We start from the raw sequence: 25032 nt of genomic DNA, 5'->3' as shown, positions 1-25032 counted from the left end.
AAGTTACCATTTATGTATAATTGAAGAATAAATATGTAGTACTAAATTCAAAAAGTAGCACTAGATAGGTGATTTTTACGTATTTTTCCCGCCTTCTGAAGTTGCGTGAGAAGTACTCACGACTGTGATTAGGGGTTAAGAGCATCTGCTCCAGGGTGCAAGATACTCTAGTGAATACCAGAAGGACTTGTGGCAAAAAAGCTAGGGCCTAAGACCCTGAGGTATGCACTGGATATACAGTACGGTGGTTAGACTTAGAATCTCCAATGGGGCCATAGTGTCGTGGGAGAAGGTAGAACAGCAAGTTGCAGCTAAGAAGCTTGCTAAGGTGCAGAGACTGGCCTGCTTCGCAATAACAGGCAGAATTAGTAGCACGCCAACTGTTGTGATTGAAGCCGTGCTGGACATGCCTCCATTACACCTTTGGGTGTGAGTTTAATCTCTTGGCTGTTCAAGCCCAGGATTACAGAGCTTCTTTTAAAACACGGCTTTGACATCATTAACTTGCCATGTTTTTGCTTATCGTCCTTGGACCAGTATTCTATGTGCTGTCTTCTAAGCCAGTTCTGTACTTCTAGTTTGATCATAGCCTTGGTGATTGTCAGGACAGGTTCTGGTCCAATGAATGGAGTCTCTGCCCCCAATTTGTTGGCTTGTTCATTGCCACCGATCCCTGAGTGGCCAAGGACCAACATTGGTTTTACCCAATTGCTTCCCCCTAGCTCCACCAGAGCCCCATAACATTCTGCAATAATTTTAGATCTTGTTGCAGGAGTTGCAAATGATTTAAGGTCTGTCTGGCTGTCTGAATAGATGTAGATGCTATGATCCTTCTAGCACCTATGTATTTTTTCCTCCACACACACACACACACACACACACACACACACACACACACACCCTGATTGCAGTAATTTCAGCTTGGAATACCGAGGCCAGTTGTCCTAGAGAGATGATGCCCTCCAGTCTTCGCTGAATTCCATATACCACGGCCCCAGCACCTTGGTCTGATTTCGACCAATCAGTGAACCAGACAATGTCCCCAGTATGGTGTCAAACTGTTTTTTCTTACTGTTCCCAACTTCAAATTATATTATTGTAAAGCTTGTTGAAGCAGTTGGGAGTTATTATGTAGTCGGCCGGCAGTTCCCCAGCCATTCCTATATTTGCCTCACTCACTATATTAGTGTGTGGGTCTGGATATCTCAATGAGATCCAGTTTTTACCAGTTTTGAGTCTGTATGCACCAGCTGCTTCACAAAGGTTTAGTGGAGGCATGTCCAGCATGGCTTCCACCCCAGTGGTTGGTGTGCTACTAATTCTGCCTCTTGTGGTGAAGCAGGCCAGGCTCAGCACCTTAGCAAGCTTCTTAGCTGCAACCTGCTGTTCTACCTTCTTCCAGGACACTACGGCCTTATAGGAGATCCTAAGTCTAACCACTGTGCTGTATATCCAGTGCATACCTCAGGGTCTTAGGCCATAGTTTTTTGCCAAAAGTCCTTCTGGTACTCAGTAGAGTACCTTTCGCCCTGGAGCAGATGCTCTTAATGTGAGGGGTCCATATTAGTTTCTCATCTAAGGGTACCCCCTAGATTTTTCACTATCCCCTTTCATTGAAAAGCTTTAGATTCCAACTTCAGTGTTGGATATGCTTCATGTTGGTACCACAACAGTCTTCATAGGATTAACCATTAGGTTCTATTTAATGCACTGGTCTTGCACAATGTTCAGTGCACCTTGTGCCATATTCCTAACTGTGTCAGTAAATTTGCCAAGTATTACTATGACAAGGTCATCTGTGTATCCTTCACAAAATCATTGCCTGGAATCTAGTTTCTCAATGTGTTTGTTCACCACTAGATTCCACAATGAAGTGGACAAAACTCCTCCTTGTGGAGAATCTCTAGTGGTGTTAATTACCATCTTTTCATTCATCACGGTGGCTTCTATCCTCCTTCTACTAAGCATGGCCTTAGTCCACCTACATATAGTGGTCACTAGGTCATGCATCTCTGCTGCCCTAACCATGGAATGAACAGTTGTCTTACAAAAAGTTCCCTCAATGTCCAGGAAGATGGAGTGGGCTCTTTCTTGAAAGCAAAGGGCTTTTTCCACCCTCACAACAAATTGTCAGAAAGCTTTCTCTGGTGATTTACCTGGTTGATGTGTGTGTTGGTTTGAATGTAGATGACCCATAGTTAGCCTCCTCTCCCTAACACGTACATTAACCAGACTGATTGATCTCATATCCTTGGACCTGGTGTGACCAGTTTTCCCTGGCTTTAGAATAAAGACAACTGTCACTGCCCTCCAGGCGTTGCGAATGACTCCCGCTGCTAGGCTAACCCCTGAATAACCTGCACAGCGCTCTTACAAGATTCTCTCCTGCTTGTTTCAAGAGAGCTGAAAAGATGTCATCGGGGACAGGTGACTGGACCAGTTAGAATGTTCCCACTGCCCATTGGATTTTACTGAAATCGACACACGCCTTGGCCGGTCGCAGTCCTCTCTTTGAGTGGCTGAGAACCATTGTTTTCAGGGGTCACATTCTGGCCTATGTTATCCGCCAGAGCATATTGAGGAAAATTAATTTTGAGGAGCAGTTCCAGTGTCTCACATGATGTGTTTGTATTTTCCCCATCCTCCTTCCTCAACGTACCTTCTGGATAAGTTCCTACCCTAGTGAGGCGTTTGTGAAGCCTGGCTTGAATTAAGCACCTCCCCATGCTTGTCACTTTAAAACCCTATGAAATATTCTAAGATAAATATTGCATTAAATATTGGTGAAAACATAATAAACTGCCATCATGAAACTGTTAAAATAAGTAAACACGAAGGAATGTTTGTATACAAACAAAATGCGTCTGATCAGGTTAGATCATAATTTCCTGCTTATTTACATGGTGCTTTATGCTACTATGTAGCACATACGAAGTTTGAGTTACAACCAATTGAACTGAACATATCTTGATCACACTGCATAACAGTTAATTTTTCAAAAACGTGCCAACACATACTGACCAAGGATAAAGGTAAGGATGTAGTGTAAAATATACTGTCTTTTGGCGTATAGGATTGTGGAGTTTATTTAGCTCTCGTCAAATTAATTGAGTAGTTTTATTCAAATTTTAGATACCCTGGATACAGTTGAGTTCCAGATAAACTTTACAGTTTGATGTGGGGTTTGTGCTTGTGGCAGTTTTGGCTTACCAGTAGTAAAATTCAGCGTTATTATAATCAGTGTTTATAAAAATTAATTAATGAAAAACTATACAGTGCTATATTTAACTCCTGAAGTTCAGATGCACAGTTTGATATAATACCGTTGAATTCAGTTTTAGTGTTTTTCTATATAATACTTGTGAATAATGTTCTATAGCCAGAAAGTGACAAATTAGCAGTTGGCTATGCATCTGATTTTTTGAGAGATCAGTCAGCAGAGTTAGAATATTTGATATGTTGAATCCTTTGCTTATTGCTGTTCCTCACTTACTTTGGCTGCATTCATCTTTTGTTTGTCAATGGGTTGATGAGTATGTTTAAATGTGTGACAAATTCTACTTGCCATCATAGCATTGACCTTGGAAATGTCCTAAACTTCCTCAAAGATACTATTGCAAAAGTTGTATGAATGTGAATTTAAATACTGCCTCACAGTTGTCGGCTTTCTCTCACAGGAAAGTATTCCCAATGGATAACCGGTTAATGGTATTTCTCTTGGCTTGGGAGGAACATAGTTCACCAGAGAAAAATATTAAATGTATATCTGTTCATGTTTCAATGTTAAATGACAAATGTTCAGTGTCAATCAGTAATGTACATTTGATGATACTCACATTAATATCCCACTTGTAGTATTTGAAAGTTTGAATGCATAATAAATTTTAAGTTACCTTAATTATTTGTTCAAATTAATTTCCAGTGGTACTTACAGAGACTTGATACCATATATTACAGATTATAAAACTCATTTCTTTGTTCAAAAAAGTGCCTTCAAAGTTGAGGTGTGTTATACTCGAATTTAATACAACAAGTCCAGTGTTGGCGTCAAAATTCCTGGTTGCCTTAAAATTTGCCACATATTCAATGCTGCAGGAAATCTATTTCTATCCAGCAACATTGGATTCAATTGCACCAATGCAATGAACAGGAGTTAATGGGATTCACAAGCTTGCTAACAGTGTCTCCCTCATGCCCCACAATCACAAACCAGGAGCACTGTCTAGTCTGTGATGTGTCATTGCAGTCTACAGTGCCAGCAAACTTGAATTGAAAGTGATTTGTGTTATTGGTAACAGAAGAATATTTTCTTTAGTAGCTAGCTTCACAGTGGAAAAAATAAAAGGTACTCATATGATGCAGGCTATAAATAGAAAGTAAAAGCATATGCAGAACAATGTGGAAACACAGCAGCTGAGCAGCATTCCAGTCCTCCAGCAACAGAAAAAAATTGCTATTGGCAGGCTAGTAAAGAAGAACAAAAAAACATGAGGAAGGCCAAATGTGCAAATACGGGACTGAATACAAAATGGCGGAAACTAGAAGATGCTGTACTGAAATGGATTCATGCACACCATCCAAATGGTATTTGAATTACTACAAAATGTCTCAAATACATGCTTGTAAGCTAGTGCTACAGTGGAACTTAACAGATACTAAGGGTGAAAATGTTTGGTGCTACAGGTTTATAAAGTATCATGGACATAGCATGTGAACCAAGACCAAAACATCTCATAAAATTCCACAACAGTATGAAGAGAGTATTACCTTTCCATCACATTATTATACGACATAGAAAACCAGTGTGGAACTAAGTTAAATAGTGCATAAAGACTTGTGCCAAGAAACAAAATTGTTGCCATGAAAAGTGCTAAAACGGTAACTATTAAAACAGGTGAACATGAAAAAATGCACTACACTGTTGTTCTTTCGTGTTGTGTTGATGGCACTAAATTTAATCCAGTGATCATTTTCAAGTGCTAAAAAACGTCAAAACCTTGTGGAATACTGGCAGGTGTTGTTCATGTTTGTGACAAGGGTTGGATGGATGAAGCTGGTATGAAATCGTGGATTAACAGAAGCAAAGGAAAGTCACTTCGTTGAAGATGAGTTCTCTTCTTGTGCTAGATCACTTCAGTAGTCATTTGTAAAATTCTGTGAAAGAGAAATGGAGACAATTAAATACAGAGCTTGCTGTTATTGCAGGAGGACTTACATCACAATTGCAACTTCTTGAAGTCTTGACAAATACACTACACTGAAAAGCCAAATAAGCTGGTACACCTGTGTAATGTAGAGCCCCAGTGAGCATGCAGAAGTCCTGCAACACAACATGGCATGTACTCAGCTAATGTTTGAAGCACTGCAGGGGAAGAATTGACACCAAGAATCTTGCAGGCCTGACCATAAATCAGAGAGGGTATGAGGGACTGGGGATCTTTTCTGAAGAGCATGACATCCCAGTTTTGCTCAGTAATGTTAATGCCAGGGGAATTTGGTGGCCAGCAGAAGTGTTTCTCAGAAGAGTGTTAGTGGGGCCACTCTGTAGCAATTCTACTGGTATTGCCCAAGTCTGTCAGATTGCACAATGGACATGAATGGCTGCAGGTGATCAGATAGGATACTTATGTACGTGTGATCTGTCAGTCATATCCAAATGTATCAGGTGTCCCATATCAATCCAGCACATGCCCTACACCATTACAGAGCCTCCACCACCTTGAACGGTTCCCTACTGACAAGAAGGGTCCATAGATTCACGAGGCTATCTCCATACCTTTACACATCCATCTGCTCAAAACAATTTGAAATGAATCATCTGACCAGGCAACATGTTTCCAGTCTCAACAGTCCAATGCTGGTGTTGACAGGCCAAATTGAGGTGTAATGCTTTGTGTCGTGCAGTACTCAAGGGTGCACGAGTGGGCCTTCGGCTCCAAAAGCCCATATCAGTAATGTTTTGTTGAATGGTTTGCATGCTGATACTTTTTGATGGCCCAGTATTCAAACCTGCAGCAATTTGTGCAAGGATTGCACATCCATCATGTTGAATGATTCTCTTCATTTCTTGGTGGTCCCATTCTTGCAGTATCTTTCTCTGGCCACAGCAATGTCAAAAATTTTGTATTTTAATGGATTCCTGATATTCACTGTACACTCATGAAATCGCCATACTGGAGTATCCCCACTTCATTCTTATCTCAGAAATGCTGTCCTATCGCTCATGCACTGGCTATAATGTCACATTCAGACTCAATTAAATCTTAATTACCTGCCATTGTTGAAGCAGTAACTGATAAAACAGCTGTACTAGACACTTCTTGTTTTATATAGGCATTGCAGACTGCAGTGTCATATCCTGCTTGTTGACATACCTCTATCTTTGAATACACAAGCGTATACCAGTTTCCATGGTATTTCAGTGTATTTAAATTGTAAATGGAAGAGGATTGGAACAAATGGATGATGGATTAAGCCCAACATGAATTCAAACAAAGGGAGTTCTAAAATGATCTACAAACAAACAAGTGTGTCAGTCAGTAGAGCAGTTGCAATGTAGGGTGAGAGAAAATATCATTGTTAAATCTTTTAGTAGGTCGACATAAATAATGCTCATAATGGTAATGAAGACCATCTTATATATAGAGGACAATGATGCTGAGGAAAGTTGAGATAATGAATGTCAGTGATCTTACAAGGTCATTTTGGTTTTATAAACTAAGAAATTTTTAGGCTGACTTTGCAATCTAATAAAAAAATGGTAAAAATGTACTTCCTTAAAAATTGCTTGAAAATTAAGGTGCACCTTACAGTCTGTAAAATATGGTAGTTGTTTTCTTCGAATACATTTTGATTTGATCTGATGAGCTCACATCAATGTACTTAAGGATTTTTGCTGCTGTCCAGATGGTCATCAGATTGCATATAGTGATCTGCAGAACAAAATAGTATTTGTACTCTGCCACTGTTCTTTACTATCTCGTTATTTCATCTCACCATGGGTCTTAATACAGTCCTATTACAGTAGCACTCAAAAATGTTTTATAGAAAGCATTACTTACAATTACATAAACATAAGTGTGTAATACAAAAAACTGCCATTGCGTAATTGAAGGATATGAAATTGTAATCTATTTATTACAAGTCTGCATATCTATTTGCATGAGATATAAGAGACAATTGTCAGAGCATGTTTTTCCATAAGTGCTGATGTGATAAGAAATACCACTCCATCCATGGTAAGAAGATCGCAGCACTGCATTGATACTAATGGTCATCACTTCGAACACCTTCTGTAAATGGATGTTCAAGCCACCTTTTTGACCTTCATTGACCTTCAAAGACATTAGTGTTAAACATCATTGGATTCATCTCCATAGCTGCCATCAGAAAATAAGTATCAAACTGTAACATCCCATTTAAAAAGCAAAGTTGACCTTTATATCTCTGAAGCAACAATCAACCAATTTCATACTGTGGCCCCTGTTGTACCATGCAACTTTTGTCCCACAAATCTCTCAACTCCTATCATACTTTCAGAGTTACTCTTGGTGGCAATAGTTAGTGACTCACCCTGTATACTCCACACCATCAGAAAAGAATGTTAAATTTATTTTTGTCACTCCATAAAACCTTAAATCCGTCTTTGGCATTCCAAGTTCAGGGTTTCCTTGGAAAGTCTATCCTGTCCCTAGTTTTTGAATTTATGAGCTGGTTTATTTCATTTATCATGTAAATCGCCTGTTACTAAGTGACTTTTTATGGGAGACGTGCGTGGGCTCAGTCCATTATGTTGCTTCAGATCATCCCTGATTTGTTGAGGTGTTTCTCTTGGAGCTACAGCTGATTGCCTACAAATCATTCCGTCCTTAGCACAAACCATTTCAGATGAGAATAGCTCGAGGTTGTACCAAGACCTTCTCATCTGAAATACGTTGAAATAAGCCATTATCAGCCAACGTGCTACTTTGACTATATTACACTTCCAAATACAGCATTTTCTTTCGCTGCAGTCATTCTATTACATATTCTTTTCATTTATTTTTCTTTGACATGTTCATTATATAAATTATATTCTCATGATCTAGGTAGTAACAAATTATATGGAACCACTTTAAGAGTAGATCTAGATGCTTCAGTCTGGAACCTCATGACTCCTACAGTCGCAGGTTCAAATCCTGCCTTGGACGTGAATTTGTTGAATATCCTTAAGTTGTTTAGGTTTAAGTAGTTCTAGGGGACTGATGACCTCAGATGTTAAGTTCCATAGTGCTCGGAGCCATTTGAACCATTTTAACAATTGTTAAGCATTGCATTTGCTGTAACCTAAGAGAAAACTTTATATATTATTTTTTAAAAAAGCATCGCAACTGTATACCAATAAGATTGTAACAATGAGAAGTCTTTGCTGTTAGATTCATAAGCATCTGACCCACCTTAAATTTCAAGGTGGTGGGTTACTCTGTACTGTTAATGAAATAAAATAAATAAATCAATCAATGTCTTTCATCCTCGCTCTTCATCAAGGATGATCGGACCTTAGCTTATTGGTTACTGTTACTTGCTGTTCATGCCATTGACTTTGCACACTTGTTAGTTGTTGCAATATGCCATATTCTGTTACCTCCCAGTCTTGAAGACATGCCAAACAGTTTGTTTCACATCAAGCAAGTGTTCCATTTTGTTATACTTCTAGTTCTCTACAAGTAAACAATCACTGAGTGAATACCTGAGTTATAGTGGTTAATGAATACCATGCCATCAAGGCAAGTTACATACTTTTGAGCTAAAAGAATATATACTTACATTGTTGTATGATTTTGCCCATTTACTGGATATGTAACCACAGCAGCATGAAGCGCTTGATGGAGTGACACTTGAATGCATTGCTCTTCTGTGACTGCATGCAAGCAGTACTGACAGCATAACAACACAACTGAAAAATACTTCTGAGCACTGCTGTAACCTAACAAAACACTCCAAATACTGTTATCTGCATATTTGCAGAGACTTTTTGACCTCCTTGCTGTAGTTCATTTGCAGTACATACAGCACCACCACTATGCTGTACTGTGAAGGTATTACAAATGAGAAACAAATTTTTTTGTTCTGCTCAGTTACAGGCCAGCTAAGGTTTTACATTTCTTTATGCTACTCCTTCATCTGTACACGTATTTCTCTCAACTCACCTGATGTCTAGTTTCTATCTTGTCTTTTGGAACTATTATGTTGTGGAGAATTTATCAACTCAATTCTGTTTCTGTATTTGGTTTGGTTTTCAATTTCTTGCTTATTTATACAAGTGTCTTGTAGGTCTTTGTGCACTTCTGTAAGCCAATGAGTTTTTTAATAAAAAAGATTCAGTGCTGCTGCACAGTTTTTCTTTTCAGTATGCTAAGACTCATTACCCTTCTTTGCCAAATTTGGGCCTCAGTTATTTTCCTACATATTTATGTATACTTGTCTATTGTTTCTGAATTTAAATGTTTGTACTGGTGTTCTGTTTCCTAATATCTTTTCTTTTTTCGTAATTTTCACTATCATTTGTTAAATCTGAAATCAGTGTTTATGATGCAGATGTGTATTCTGGCCAAATGACTGCCTTGCGAATCAGAGGTTCTGCAGTTTTGGAGAATGAATTTTTACTATGAACATCTTTTGTTTACTATAATGGAAAGTCCATCTTTCATAGTCTTCCTCTTGTGGCTCCATTTTCTCCACCATTTGGCTATATGACTTATCATAGATCCTTAAATTTGTCTTCCCCTGATACTCTCATACTCAGTATTTGAGTGGGATTTTGCAGTATTGCTGTTCCCCATTACTGCTTCTTATCAGAGGAGATGAGTAGTCATGCTTTTCGTACTGTTTTTCTTTCTCTCTGTTTTGTACCTTCTCTACACCATCAGTATTGCTAAATCATCTACAGAAGTATAGCAGACAATTTTGACATCAATTTTCTATCCAAGTAGTATTCAACTTCTGGTATTATGTTCTGACAAGTGCTCCATCTGTTCAATGTTCATTTTCCTAGTATGGTCTGAAAGAAGAATGGAGTTAGTCCATTGCCTTGGCTAAAGTCTGTTCTTATATCAAATGAGGCTGAAGTTCTTTTAAAAGGACTCATGTTGTATTCTGCATGTCAGATTTTTTAAGAATTTTGAATAAAAGCAGTCGTGCTTTATAGTCATAAGCCTTCTAAAATTTTACAAATGTATTCCAATAGTATTTTGCCACTTTAGTCCTTCATCAATCTGCCCATCACAGGACCTTCCTGTCCTAAGCCATCCCTGATATATCTTGTATTTTAGAATTTCTGCTGTTGTTTTCTCCTTAACCTTTTCATGGAATTTCTTTGAATCTTCTGTGAACATGATTATCAGTTAATCTCGGCCAGGAAACACTATTATTAATCAGTGGTAATGGTCAGTTTCAATCTGACTATGAAATTTATCAAGTTCTTGGAATTATGCTTTGTTATTGGCACATAAGCTATGTGATATTCTCAAATCATATTAGTGTTGATTGCATATCTTTTTAGTGATATAGTGATATATATGTGGGGTGGGGCGGATGGTTATCTGCCAACAATTTAGCTAACTGTCTTTTTCTTACCATTTGTCCTTTTTTCTTACATCCACAGTCAGGCAGACATTTATGAATGAAAACATTTTCTCCATGGACTGTTATGGTACATATTTATTCAAAATTAATTTGGCAGCTGTACGATTCTCAAGTGGTAAGTCAGTGTGATGTCTGAAACCTTTATAATTCCTTTTGAGGTAGTACTTTCCTTGAGTTAACTGTGTTTGCAAATTCCACAGTCATAATCTATATGTCCAGACAATGTTAGTACTTATTGTACTAATTTCTGTCGGTCATATCATACTGCACATCTTTATATCCACTCCCCAATGACTAGGCATGACATGTAATAACTTCGACATAGTTCATAGTAAGCTGTCACCTGAGAATGGCATAAGCCAAAATTCCAGTTGTGAATACATTTAATTAATAGCAGTTTAGGCAGAAAGTGTTCTCATCTCCATTCTGTACCAATCTGAGGATAAAAATTTAATAAAATTCTTACGTTTTCCTCTGGAACTTCAACAGATGCTTCTCAACATAGTTCTCAGGACTGTTTTGCTTTCTGCATTGTTCTTGTTAACTTGATTTATTGATGAATGTGCATCAATTATTGTGTACCTCTCATCTAAATATCTGATTATTGCAGGGAGTGAGTCTTTCTGGAGGTAATGGAAAAATTTGGTACTGATTGCAACATAGATTTGACGTTTGTGAATGCAGAGCCTAGTTCTGGGATAGTTTCGCGAATTTCTTCCCTGTGTTCTCTGTAAAAATCTACAGTTCTCTGAATGTGGTATTTTCTTCATCTGTGAATGTGCTGTTTTGTAATACCAATTTTGTTATACATTTATAGTGTCTCAAAGTATTTTGAGTTTGCCAATATTTATTAATGTTTGTATATTTAATGGTCCAGGTCTGTATGTAGTTCTAGTTGTGAACTTAAGGATGGGTTTAGAAGTCGCTCCTCACCTCTGCAAGTTCATCTGGGCTGCCCAGAGCACAAAGGCCCAAATGTTTCATTTATGATAATCGATTCTTCTGTCAGTGAATGGCAGTTTTCAAAATAAAAAAAGGTGAACGAAAATTTTACACAATGTGGAAGTGCATGACAGGTTAAAAATGTGAAGTATCTAGTAGGAAGTATGGCTACAACCAAATTACTAGCTTGTGTAGTTATTTACAGTACTGAAGACAAATTGAGAAAATGGAAAGTGAATTCTGACTAATGTTCTGTTTCATTAACTGCAACAGTTTATCATGTCCTCTTTAATGATATTTTCAAGCTTCACTTACAGCATTTGGTGGACCAATCACATGTTGGTGGGTGTTAATATAAATCTATTTATTTACTGTCCCATCAGTTGTAAATCACTGGTCATTTCTTGAAATGTTTCAGGTGGAAGCCTCAACAAGATATGCATCTGATAGTGCAAGGTAAGTTTTCATAATTCACTGCAGAACATTTTGAGAAATATTAATTATTATTTATTGTGAGAGTACTTCAGAAATAAAATGCACTACTTTAATTATTCAGAATTACCAATAAGCACCAACATTACAAGGCAGTATTGTCAGTAATGCTGTTCTGTGCAACAACCATTATGTGACTGTTCCTAGATGAATAGAGCACATGTCTAATATCTGTACAGGAAGACAAAAGTTCAGCTGTATTGTGCTTAATCCAGAACATCACTTGAAAATCACTGACATTCAACAAATTCATTTTGATAGCCACAAGCTAATGTCATACTGCAGTAGAACAAGGAAGGGTGAGTGGCTATAAATCAAAAAATTGGAGCTGATTCCCAGCCTTTCAGATCAATGAATATAGTGTTGGAGAACTCTTTCAATGCTGTGCCACAGTGGTGCTCAGGAAACACACAAGCTTGTAGTGGTGACAGTTTACGGGCCATGATCAAGAAGAATTGTGAGTAGCTGGTGCCAGTTTCAGTAAGGTTGCGAAGACTTAACTGGTAAATCCTCATTCTCTTTGTTCCTCCATCATCCTGGTGTGATCCTGAACGCTGGCTCATTCATTAGACACATTACAGGTGACAAGGTAATGTATAATTCCTAGCTCTGGGTCAACAGTAGGGTTCACACATACCCTCTGATACAGGCCAGGCCCAGAGAGTGGTGACTGTTTGTAGTAACACTGTTCACGTTTACGTCGCACTTCACTTAGCGTAGACCGGGACTGTGTCCTAGGCATGCCCGATGTTGACTGACTGGGCACGGCCCGTGCTGCTGGAGTTGTTGTTGTTGTTTTGTTGTTACGCCAGCAGAGGTCGCGTCCGAATTCTCGCGTGCCCTCTGGTGGACGGGACTCTACTTGCGGCAACTACCGCCCGTGACGCGCCGTGTGAATGTGCGCCTCCCGCGATCTTTCTGGTGGCTCCTACACTCCTCCTCCTTCGGGGGGGTGAAGCCACTGTGATCCACTGCGTCGGAAGGTGGAGCTTCGGGCAGGAGCGATGACCTCCACATCCATTGGATGGCCGGAGTCGAGGGGATCTGCCAACCCTCGAGCTGGAACCTTCGAATACGGCTGGAAGTGACCCACACGAAGAGGCCCCCGTCGTCCCACAACCGGAGCTCGGGAGAGAACGGGTGACAAGCTGTCTAACTCCGGATCCCGTTCCACCTCGGGAGGGGCAAGACCCAGTGGCGGGGACGAAGGGGAAGGGACGACCACAGGTGAACAAGCCCTCTGAGAAACCGAGCCTGCTAGGGGGGCCAGCTCTCGCTGGGGCATCTCGAATGATGGTGATGCCGGTGCTGGAGCTACTGGAGGCTGCCAAGGCTGAGAACCATTGCAGTGTGGCAGAGTCACAGCGGGGAGAGGAGGGAACGTCTCCTGTGAAACCAATACAGGTGCCGGCAATGGGGAAGCCGGTGTCTGAGAGGTCGGAGGGTGGGTGCCCGAACGTGGACGTAGCTGATTTTGGTGACGACGTACCACCCGATCCCCCGCCTGCAAGGTATAGAGCCGGCGGCCCTTTCGGCGCAGGACCACCGCCGGTATCCAACGTGGATTGCGACCAAACCCATGGGCCCAGACCGACATACCCAGCGGAAAGCCAGGTACTCCGTTTTGTGAAGACTGGCGAGGACCAGGCCAGAGGAGGTGCAGCAGAGTCCTAGGTTGACGCCCATGGAGGAGCTCTGCAGGGCTGCGGTCGCCCATTGGTGTGGTCCGGTATGCCGTCAAGAAAAACGTCAAGGCTTCCTCTGCAGGAAATTCATGCACATACTTTTTCATCTGCGTCTTAAATGTGCGCACCATGCGCTCGGTTTCCCCATTCGATTGTGGATGGAAGGGGGGAGAGCAAACGTGCCGAATACCGAAGCGCCTACAAAAATCCTGGAAGGTCTGCGAAATAAACTGCGGTCCATTGTCTGAGACCAGGGTGATTGGCAGACCTTCCACAGAAAAGATTTTTGCTAGTGCCTGGATTGCAACTTCTGAAGTGGTTGAGGAGCAGCGAACCACATATGGGAATCGGGAATAAGCATCAATGACAATGAGCCAAAAGCCATTGAGAAACGGGCCCGCAAAATCGATGTGAACACGTTCCCATGCTTGGGTTGCCGGCGGCCATGAAGAGAACGCTGCCCTGGGAGATGCTTGTTGGCTCACACACTGGGAACAGGCGGCCACCAAGTGCTCAATTTCTCTGTCAATACCGGGCCAGTACACATGTCTGCGAGCCAAGGTTTTAGTACGGGAAACACCCCAGTGCCCCACATGTAATAACGTGAGGACCTCCCTTCGTAAACCTGCAGGAACAACCACGCGAGGAGCTGTATCATCAGTAGCCAGAAGTAGAACTCCTTCCAAGACCGAGAGGCGGTCTCGTAGCAGAAAATAATTACGAAGAGGGTCTGAGGCCCGGCCCGGAGGGCGGGAGGACCACCCCTGCTGAATGAGGCGAACTACTTGCCGGAGAACTGGGTCAGCCGCCGTTTCCCTGGCGACTCAAGAACTAGTGATCAGAAAGCCATCAACTGCTTGGCGGGATGCCACATCCAAATGAAAGCACATAATCTCCTCTCGATCGAACGTAGGATCCGGGCCCACCGGAAGACGGGAAAGAGCATCGGCGTTGGCATGCTGTCCTGTAGGGCGAAAATGAATGTCATAATGGTACTTAGAGAGGAACAAGGCCCAGCGCTGTAGTCTGTGGGCCGCCCTATCCGGAATCTGAGAGGCGGGGCCAAATAACGATATTAACGGCTTAAAGTCAGTGATTAACTGAAACTTCGTGCCATACAAGAAAGGGTTAAACTTGGTAACAGCGTAGACAATGGCCAAAGCCTCTTTTTCCACCTGGGAGTAATGGGCCTGCGCGGAACTAAGCGTTTTAGACGCAAACGCCAGTGGTTGCTCGGAACCGTCTGCGTTGCGATGGGCCAGGACCACCCCCACCCCATACTGCGAAGCATCTGTAGCCAGGACCAACGGCTTACGGGGATCAAAAGTAGCCAAACAAGGGGCGGAAGTGAGGAGGCCCTTCAACGAGGAGAACGCTCGCTCGCATGCAGGCGACCAATCAAAAGGAACACCCTTGTGCAGAAGGCAGTACAGGGGGTGGGCTATAGTGGAAGCCCTGGGAATGAACCGGTGGTAATAGCTATCTTGCCTAAAAAAGCTTGTAACTCTTTCAACGAAGTGGGCCGAGGAAGGTTGACGATACCTTGGACCAAACTTCCTAGCGGCTGTACGCCATGCCGAGAGATGGTGTAGCCCACATAGTCAATGGACGGTTGGAAGAAGTTTGACTTACGCAGGTTGCAATGGAAGCCCACAGACCTGAATTTGAGAAAGAGGGTGCGAAGGTTGTGCAAGTGTTCCTTCGTGCTGCGGCCTGTGACAATGATGTCATCCAGGTAATTAATACAATGAGGGATTGTCGACGTGACATGCTCAAGATAACGCTGGAATATCGCCGGGGCACTGGATATTCCAAAAGCCAACCGCTGGTATTGGTAAAGGCCAAACGGGGTGTTGACATCCGCCAGTCGTTTGAAGTCCTCATCAAGTGGTATCTGATGATAAGCCTCCGACAGATCAATTTTCGAAAAATATTGGCCTCCCGCCACGGCGGAGAACAATTCATCAGCACGAGGCAAAGGATAGGTGTCCACCACCAATTGGGAATTAATGGTGGCCTTGAAATCGCCACAAAGACGTAAGTTTCCCGAGGGCTTCTTGACAATAACGAGGGGCGAAGCCCACTCACTGGAAGAAACGGGAAGAACGACCCCTAGGGCTGTCAGCCGGTCTAGCTCTTCCTTTACCTGAGGGCGGAGAGCCAAGGGGATCTGTCTCGCGCGTAGAAAACGCGAGCGAGCCGACGCCTTCAACGTTAAGTGAGCTTCAAAATCGGAAACACGCCCCAGGCCCTCCTCAAATATATCTGGAAAGTCTGAGATCAAAGATTCCAATGAGTGATAGGGAACGTCTTCGGAGACCAACTGTATGGTGTCAGCGATAGAAAAACCGAAAGCTTGAAAGGCATCCAGGCCAAAAAGGTTAGCGGACCTCGCATCACTGACAACAATAAAAGTAATAGGCCGAGTGACTGATTTGTAAGTCACGTCGGCAGTGAATTGACCCAGTAGGGGAATGAACTGTTTACCACAACCGCGTAGACGCCGGTAAACTGGCGCCAACGGGGGCGATCCAAGGTCGGAATAAGTTTGTGCATTCAACAACGAAACTGCCGCGCCCGTATGTACTTGCAGTTGTAACCGGCGCGACCGAACCGACACCTCGATAAAGAGTTTGTGGGCCGATGCGTCGGGAGCCTGGCCCGATGAAACTGCCTGAATGTCAACGTCCATGTCCGCTGTACTTGCTTCCTTCGATGCTTTTGAGGCTGAGCGGCAAACTTTAGCAATGTGACCTTTTTTATTACATTTGCGACAAACGGCCCAACGCTGGGGGCACTCTGACCGATCGTGATGTATATAGCACGACGCACAGGACGGCAACAGGGGCCGGCGGCCGGAATTCTGTTTACGCGCCGTGCGGGAGCGGCCGTAACGGCCGGATTGTACCGCTCGCACGTCGTCCACCCCGGACACAGTGGACGCGGCCGCACCGCCCTGAACCTCCGCGACGTCGCACCACGCTTCCAGCTGTTGACCTGCCGCGTGAGAGACTTCATATGATTGAGCAATGGACAGAACTTCCTCGAGGGAAGGGTCTTCTAACTGCAGGGCCCGTTGCCGGACCTCCCTATCAGGGGCCGAACGAACAATGACGTCGCGTACCATAACGTGGGCGTACGACTCTCGCGACTGCTCCGTGACAAAATGACACTTGCGACTAAGACCGTGCAGGGTAGCGGCCCACGCCCGGTAAGACTGATGGGGCTGTTTCTTGCATTGATAGAACTCGACCCTAGCCGCCACAACATGCGTGCGGCGGCGATAATATGAAGACAGCAACAAACACAATGCGTCAAAAGACGAGGACGAGGGTTCCTGCAACGGCGCTAGCTGCCGCAAAACTTGATACAGCGAGGGAGATATCCAAGACAAGAAGAGAGCACGACATACCTCCGCATCGGCAACATGAAACGCCTGGAAATGCTGCCGAAGGCGATGTTCATATGCGTCCCAATCCTCCGCCGTCTCGTCATACGGGGGAAAGGGAGGAGGGAACTGCACCGGAGCAGACGGCGTGGAGAGCAACGCCGGAAGCACTTGTTTCATGGTGGCCATGAGTTCGGTCTGCTGCGCAACCAAAACTCGCACCAAATCCTCCATGCCGTGGAGAAACTGCGAAACCGGAACAACGACGCAACACGCGAAAGAACGACCCTACTCGTCGCCAATTGTGTAGTAACACTGTTCACGTTTACGTCACACTTCACTTAGCGTAGACCGGGACTGTGTCCTAGGCATGCCCGATGTTGACTGACTGTGCATGGCCCGTGCTGCTGGAGTTGTTGTTGTTGTTCTTGTTACGCCGGCAGAGGTCGCGTCCGAATTCTCGCGTGCCCTCTGGTGGATGGGACTCTACTTGCGGCAACTACCGCCCGTGACGCGCCGTGCCAATGTGCGCCTCCCGCGATCTTTCTGGTGGCTACTACACTGTTACTTTCCCAAATGCCAGTTGGTCCCTCTGTCAGGAGTTGGGGAGGTGCGAACAGTCATTTACGGTGTGTGAATCCCCCTCTGAGGGGACACCCAATTGGAAGGAGCATGCCATTGGAGATGTTGGCAATCATGGGGATTTTTTGCAGTGGCTCAATCAATGTCTTAGAGTGTGTCTACTAAATGAGGGTAATGATTTCAAGGCCATACCAGCTGTCCATCAGTTCCTCATGGTATCACGTACCGGAGGTGGTCAGTCCTTTGCTACGGTTAATGCTTGCATTATTCTGAAAGGTGTTGTTGCAGTTGCAGGCCCTGTGAAATTCTTTTGTCATTTATGTAATACGACTTTGCTTCTGAAGACGTATTGTGATTTTCAGGCCCTACAACTGCTTACAGCATCACTCTTCCAGAGTTATCCTGTTTGTGTTGAGGACCATCGTTCACTGAATTCTTCACATGGTGTTCTTTACCTTATGATGTTAGATGGCCTCACTGAGAGAGAAATCCACACTTCCCTCTAATCATGGCATCACTGTGGCCCATTGAGTAATGAAAAAGATTGATGCAAACTTAAAGCCCACATGCACTCTTTTTCTACCATTTGCTCAAGTAGTGTTTGCCTCAAAGATTAAGGCAGACTATGAAGTCATCATGGTCCAACCATATATTACAAACAAAATGAGTTCAACATTATAATAAAACACATATCCTGTCAAAACATGGCCAAATGTGTTGCTCTTGGCAGAGATGCTCATGAGGGCAGCTGTTTGCCTCCTCACTGCTGTATCAGTTGTAATCCCATGAATGTCCCATGTGTCTTAATGAGTGAGCCATCCAGGAGATCTGAGTGAAGGACATCAAACTCCACCTTGTCACTCATAGTTGTTTGCTAGTCAAGATCCTTGTATTTTACCATCTGGCATTTACAGTATCATTTTTGCTATGCCATGAATAATGGAGAATATGCCCACCCAGACTTGCAACTTCAAGTTCAGTATTGCAGTAGTGAAATCACTCAGGTCACAGTAGCATCTCCTTCTCCTCCTGCAGCTGCACAACAAGCCATCAAATCCTTGCCCCTGATGACGAAATCACCTGCTACACAACTATCAGGCTGGAAGGACAAAAGCAGTACTCCCGCAAATACTTTCTACAGCTAAAAACGTAGTCTTCATCTGCCAACTAGAAAATTCTAAGAAATCAAACAAAAACGAACAGTTTTCTCCTTCCCTGACTTAGAGATCCCCTTCAGTGCTCTTGGCACACATACCCTCACCCAGCTGACCTCCACTTTGCTGGTGCCCTCTGCCTACCGATTTTCTGCCATGGAATTCACAGGCTGACCCAAGGAGAATGACAAAATGTTTGTAGATCTCATGAACAGGATTCTCCAGCCTCTGCCCCTGTAGCAGTGAATTTTTGAAGGCTGGTACTCAGCAACCGCAAGGTGACTGTCATTTGTTCCCTCCTCACCAATCCCCATTATGACTCTTCTCCAATGGAACATTTGTGGTACTAGACCCAACAAGGAGGAATTACAGCTGCTCTTGGAATTGCAGTGTTCGCTTGTTTTCTGCTTCCAAGAAAAAAATTGTCCTCACAACCCCTTTGACCTCTCATATTTCGTTCTGGGACTCTGTGACCTTTCCCCCAAGGACTTTATTCCACCTCATGGAGCCATGCTGGTCATCCATCTCACTGAACACTCGTTGGGTAGCTGTTGCAGTCTGCTTTTTCCTCCTTCATTTCACCTTTTCTCTTTGTAACATCTACACACCTCTGTTATTTGCTGTTACCAAGTCAGACTTACTCCAGCTCATTGGTCAGCTCCTTCACTCATTTTTGCTACTTGGTGACTTCAGTTCCCACCATCTGCTTTGAGGCTCCCGGAGAACCGGTCCAAGAGGTTACCTCTTAGCTGACCTTCTGAATCATCCCTCTTAGCACTGGAGCACCCATGTTTCTTTCAGATTCCATTCACATTTATTACCATTTGGTCCTCTCGTTCTGCACTGTCCAGCTCACCCGTCATCTTGAATGGCCCACTCCCTCTGACACATACTCAAGTGATCACTTTCTGTGTGCTATCCATTTTCCGACTTCTACCCCACCTGAGTGCAAACCCAGTTGGCAGGTTTCTAAGGTTAATTTACTCCTCCCTCACGACCTTCACATAGCTGTGATGACCAAGTAAAGCATCTTCCGAACGTTATCCTTCCGTTGCAGACTGTTCAATTCCATGCACTTCAAGTTTACTGTAGCATGTCCTGGTCCCTGGTGGACTGAGGTGTGCAGGAATGTGATTCGCTTGTGGAGATGTGCTCTCCACATTTTGAACCATCATCCTTATACATCTGTTTATATGGTTTGGCTTTGTTGGCCACATTTATCTGAGTATCACTGTCTTTGCTATCCCCATTAACCATATTATGGATTCTCCCACCAGCCATCTCACCTCCCTTTTTGTCAAGGATTTTACGATCTGTTGCAGTTCTACATCAACTTGTCTCCTTGAGCAGCGTCTTCAGCGTCGTTCCTATCGTCTTTTCTCATGAAGCTTGTGCAGTGGCTTTCACTTTCCACTGCCAAAACCTTTTGTATGAATATTTCTCGGTGAAATGAGTTTCTTACACCATCCTACATCTTGCGCATTTTGTTCTTCCATTCACCGAAACTAGAAAATTCCTGGGGCTCATGTCTGATACAAAACTTCCTTGGTCCTCCCATGTATTCTTACTAGGCTCTACATAGTACCTAGTTCCTCAGTGTCTTACATCTCCTAAGTGGTACTTCCAGGAGAGTTGATGAGACCACCCTGCTCCGTTTTCTTTATCCCATGTCCATTCATAACTAGAGTGTGGGTGTTTAGTTTATTCCTCTGCACCTCTGTCCATCATATGGTGTCTTAACATACTCCACCACCACGGAATATGTTTCGCGACTGGTGGCTTTTTCACTAGCCCAGTTGAGTGTCTGTGCAGAAGATGCTGAACTACTAGATATACTGGCATGATGTCCTCCTCAGTGGATAGGCATGTTGTATCTCTCTCATGTGTGGCCACTCATCCTATTCCCTCATATTTGAAGACTCCCTTGCCTGCCAGTATGGGAAATGCCATTCTTCTGTTACCTCCCGGGGTTCACTTTTGGCTTTTGCTTCGGCAGCCTAACTTCACGGTACCTGCCACATTAATGATGGTTGTGAACCCTTCGCCACCTTGGCTTCATGTAGCAGCCCATGTTTATTGTGGACTTCATTTTCTTCACTTTTATAAGCAGGACCCATTGTAGGAAAAAATGGATAAATAGTATGGATTAACCTGTCATCAAGGTACAAAATTCGTTGAAATATTATGCTCTACGCGAATTGTACTTACTGACAGTATGGCCACCAGTTGATAACTCAAAAATTTTATCAGTATTATACACTATCACTTGACCCTTTGAGAAATGTAGTAGCCATCCTATTGAATATTTGTGACTGAAGTCCACAATGAGTTTCATTTTTATCTCTGATTTAAACATATTAACGTTTACATGTACCTCAAATCCTTCAACTAAACGTTTCAAGTGTACATATGAATTGACAATGTCGCAAGAGCCAGGAGGTATTGCCACAACTTCCCCATTCTCTAGACGCAATTTATTATTAATTCAGTGACGTTAGCTATGCTTTTGTGTGTTTCCAGACCAGTTGATTCTGTACATCACTACTCCCTGCTCATCTATTGGAGGAAAGTAGTTTGCTTTCAATTTAGAGCAATTAGCATTAGAGTGTACGTAATTACATTGCAGCCTCAAATGATGTGGAGACTTGCATACTGCTTGTTTTTATGCAATTTTCTGGAAAAATACCATGCAGAAATATCCTCAGAGGTATGAACTGAAGTTATGGTAGTGTCGAACATTGTACAACAGCTGGTTCCTATTGGTAAAATGACAACACAATCTTTCATGTGGCCTTAAATCACAAAGCGCTACATACCCTGAACAACATCTAAATTGATAGTTCCACGTTTCTTGGGTTTCCACACTGTCTCAGGCCATGTATCCTACATAAACATGCTGTAAAATATCGCGATTTTAAATTTTCTGACGAGTTTAAGCGGATCTATGTTTTTAATCCTTCTTTCCAGTACCACTGCTGTGGGCTGTTTCTTAAATGTACAACCCAAGTTATTTCCTGTATTGTAAATATAAACCTTTACCCATAGCGATGGCCTCCATGGTCATATTATGCCTTTTAGCTGCTTGTAATTACTTTTCGCATTTTTGGATGTTCTGTACTGCTTGAAATATATCAGGTCTCCTAGCTAATGAAACCAGTGGCTGACAGCCCAGCAAATGGAGGTATCATAAACAGAATTGGTCTACCAGATCTCTTTGGTATTGGTAGCAACCTATGCCTTTTAACACATCCTTTCCTTCCTTCTTTCTGCCTCTAGGCTCGTTATGCCGCTGTCACGAATTTTTTAAACATCACATAGGTTTTTCTTCTTGTTTAGTATGCAGTGAGCTGCATTCAGTATTTGCTTGAAGGTTAGTCCAGTACCCAATTTAAGTTCGAGCAAACATTGCGTTATCAACCACATATGCAGACATAGGTTGTCCTACATGAATATCCGTCCCTTGATATACCTGCGCAGCCTTATCAATGAGTATTTGGTGTGCAATATGGTGATCTTTGTTTGTAGTGTAGGCGATCGTGTGCTCTTTGCGTACATTGTCCAAAGCATCGAAGCCCTTATCACCATAAGCTAGGTGCTATTTCAATTTTGTTCCAACTCTGCAGAAATTGTATCCAGAGATACAAAATTCCGATCGCAGCTTCTCGAGAATACCACCTTCAACTTTGTTGATACGTTTCCTAGCACTCATATCACACTACTGCATGGTTTGAGCTTTGCTTTTCGTATTACATAGCAAAATGCGAGTGTTCACCCAGCTGTAGTGCTTTGATGAGAAACTAAGCCATTTCATCAATGCTCTGTTCCCTCAACATCCGTATGAGGAACATATTGGGTTCGAAGCGTTCCCATAATTCGTTTGTAACATCAATTGGTTTGTTCTTAATTCTGTGGTGAATAATGCGATTATACTTGCAATGATTTGTGGCTGTATGTTCAGACATTTGCACGTACGTTGAAGATTAAATTGCTTCCACATTCGGTTTCTAACTATCCAGTTCAACCATTTGGCAATATTAGTTTCCAAATGAGAGAATGTTGAATAGTGATTTATCCCACATCATTCCAATTCTGCTTTGAAATGCCTATCGTAAAATTCACTTCCATCATATGCCTCAAGTCTGTTGGGCAGTCGATTTAGTCCTGTGTGCATCAATTATTCAGAAACCTCTGTGCCTGTGACCGTGTGTGCCTGTGACTGAGAATGTAGTTGAAACCATTATTTGATTGTAAGTAGTCCTGTGTATCTAAGAGATGAGCCTGCCATGCATAATCCATTCCTCGTATTATCAGATATATTCTGCATGCAGGTCTGTAAAGCTCATGAACAACTCTCCACAAGTACTCGACGATGCATATTTTTCTAAGCTCAGGTAAGATCGATAACATTTTGTTCATGTAATCTGCATTCTCTTGCCTAACTGAAGCTGTAAACAGTCGTAATCGAGCTATGATTTCATTTAGTTACCATAATTTATATACTTCAGAGGCAGATTGTTTAGTCTTTCTTGCTGAACTTCGACTTTTACCTACACTATGTGGAGCTGCTACTGCTGCTGTAGTTACAGTCCTGTATTTGTCGCTCTATGATACATCCATTCATCCTTTCGGGGTTTTACATGCGTTGGTCATGCTTAATATTGCACCACATGTTTTTATAGTTTCAGGGTATATTTTTAACATTCGCCATTTTCAAAATTATTAACTGTAACAGCCAAGGCAATCTTCCAAATTCCTTGTTAACAATTCTTACTCCCTTCGTGGTGAAACATATTCTGTGCTTTCCTGAGAAATATGGTTTCTCCCTGATGACCCCATATGTTCTGTCTTAACTCAGCGTGCCTCCTCCTCCTCCTGTTTCTGCTTCTATCCATAGTACATGACAGCTCTTTCAGCCTGTCAGTTACTGGCTTAAATATTACTGAGAGATAATGGTCTTGTTGCAGTTGACCTTAGTTTCACCAAAGTAACTTCGGTCAAATTTCCAGTTTTTAACATTACACTTTCTCATCAACATGTTGGTGTAAACTAAGCCATTGCTGGCCGTTGTGGCCGAGAGGTTCTAGGTGCTTCAGTCTGGAACCGTGCGACCACTACAGTCGCAGGTTCGAATCCTGCCTCGGGCATGAATGTTTCTGATGTCCTTAGGTAGGTTGGGTTTAAGTAGTTCTATGTTTTAGGGGACTGATGACCTCAGATGTTGAGTCCCATACGGCTCAGAACCATTTGAACCATTTTTGAACTACGCCATTTTTGAGACAGTTTACAACTTAGGTTTACTTTGAGACAATTGGTGGTGACGGGCATGAAGTGCCTTAGCTATCACATCGATATTTCACACATACATTAGTTTTATACTGACTCCTTTAATTTTCTCGTTGACATACAGTTCATATTTCTGTATATGAACATTGAACACCTCAAATTCATAGCACCTCTCTTAACAAGACCTTCAGTTCCATTAATTTAGTGTTGATTGTCCCCATTTTTTGGTCAAACGCACGTGCTTTGCGTCCTCTTAATGAATGTGCAACACATCTGCAAATTTGTACATAGTGTAAAATATACTGACACATGCACGTTTTGGTGCATTGCCTTTTTGAAGAATCTAGTTAAAGTTCTGTTTGTATTGACTCTCATTCAATTTACTAGTTTTATCTGTAACCAGCGAGCTATGCTGAGAGTTATTCCAGCAATCCTTACATATAACGAATTCAATGAGTAACATCTCTGTTCCTACATGTGCTTCGAAAATATGCTTTAATTCAGATTGCCTGTTCGAAAGTTACAAGGTTGGTGCATTCCAATCAAACAGCTTTTGGATGCTTAAGTATGTCTCACTGAAATAAAATATATTGACTTGCATGCGGCGAGCAAGGCAGAAATATCTGCACATATCCTGATTTCCCACAGAGATGTTACCAAATAAGAATGTGCTGTTTTGTTTTACTTTTTCAGGTGGTGGAATATCACTGCCTGTTAGTCCCTCAATTCCGTGCAAAATCTCCTGCAGTAGCTGATATTTTAACTGAAACAGTATTTTTGAAAAATATATACATGCTCTAAGTGGACTCCCGCAGGATACGTCAACAGTGTAAAAATTTGATTATTTTCCGCAGCATGAAGCCCCAATAACCAAAGCACTTCT

At 42.5% G+C, this 25032-nt stretch overlaps 1 protein-coding gene across 6 annotated transcripts in view; it reads left to right on the top strand.

Annotated features, from left to right (window-relative positions):
* Window positions 1-25032, top strand: part of LOC126213357 (zinc finger protein 93-like) — a 90469-nt gene that overhangs the window by 39572 nt on the left and 25865 nt on the right. For all 6 annotated transcript variants that reach the window (XM_049941062.1, XM_049941059.1, XM_049941061.1 and 3 more), the window contains one exon: window positions 11984-12021. In XM_049941062.1, coding sequence (XP_049797019.1) covers window positions 11984-12021 — 38 coding nt within the window. The remainder of the gene's footprint in view (window positions 1-11983; window positions 12022-25032) is intronic.

Source organism: Schistocerca nitens, chromosome 11 (assembly GCF_023898315.1).
Source record: "Schistocerca nitens isolate TAMUIC-IGC-003100 chromosome 11, iqSchNite1.1, whole genome shotgun sequence".
NCBI classification, from domain to species: domain Eukaryota; kingdom Metazoa; phylum Arthropoda; class Insecta; order Orthoptera; family Acrididae; genus Schistocerca; species Schistocerca nitens.
This window is presented reverse-complemented; position numbering and strand designations above follow the sequence as displayed.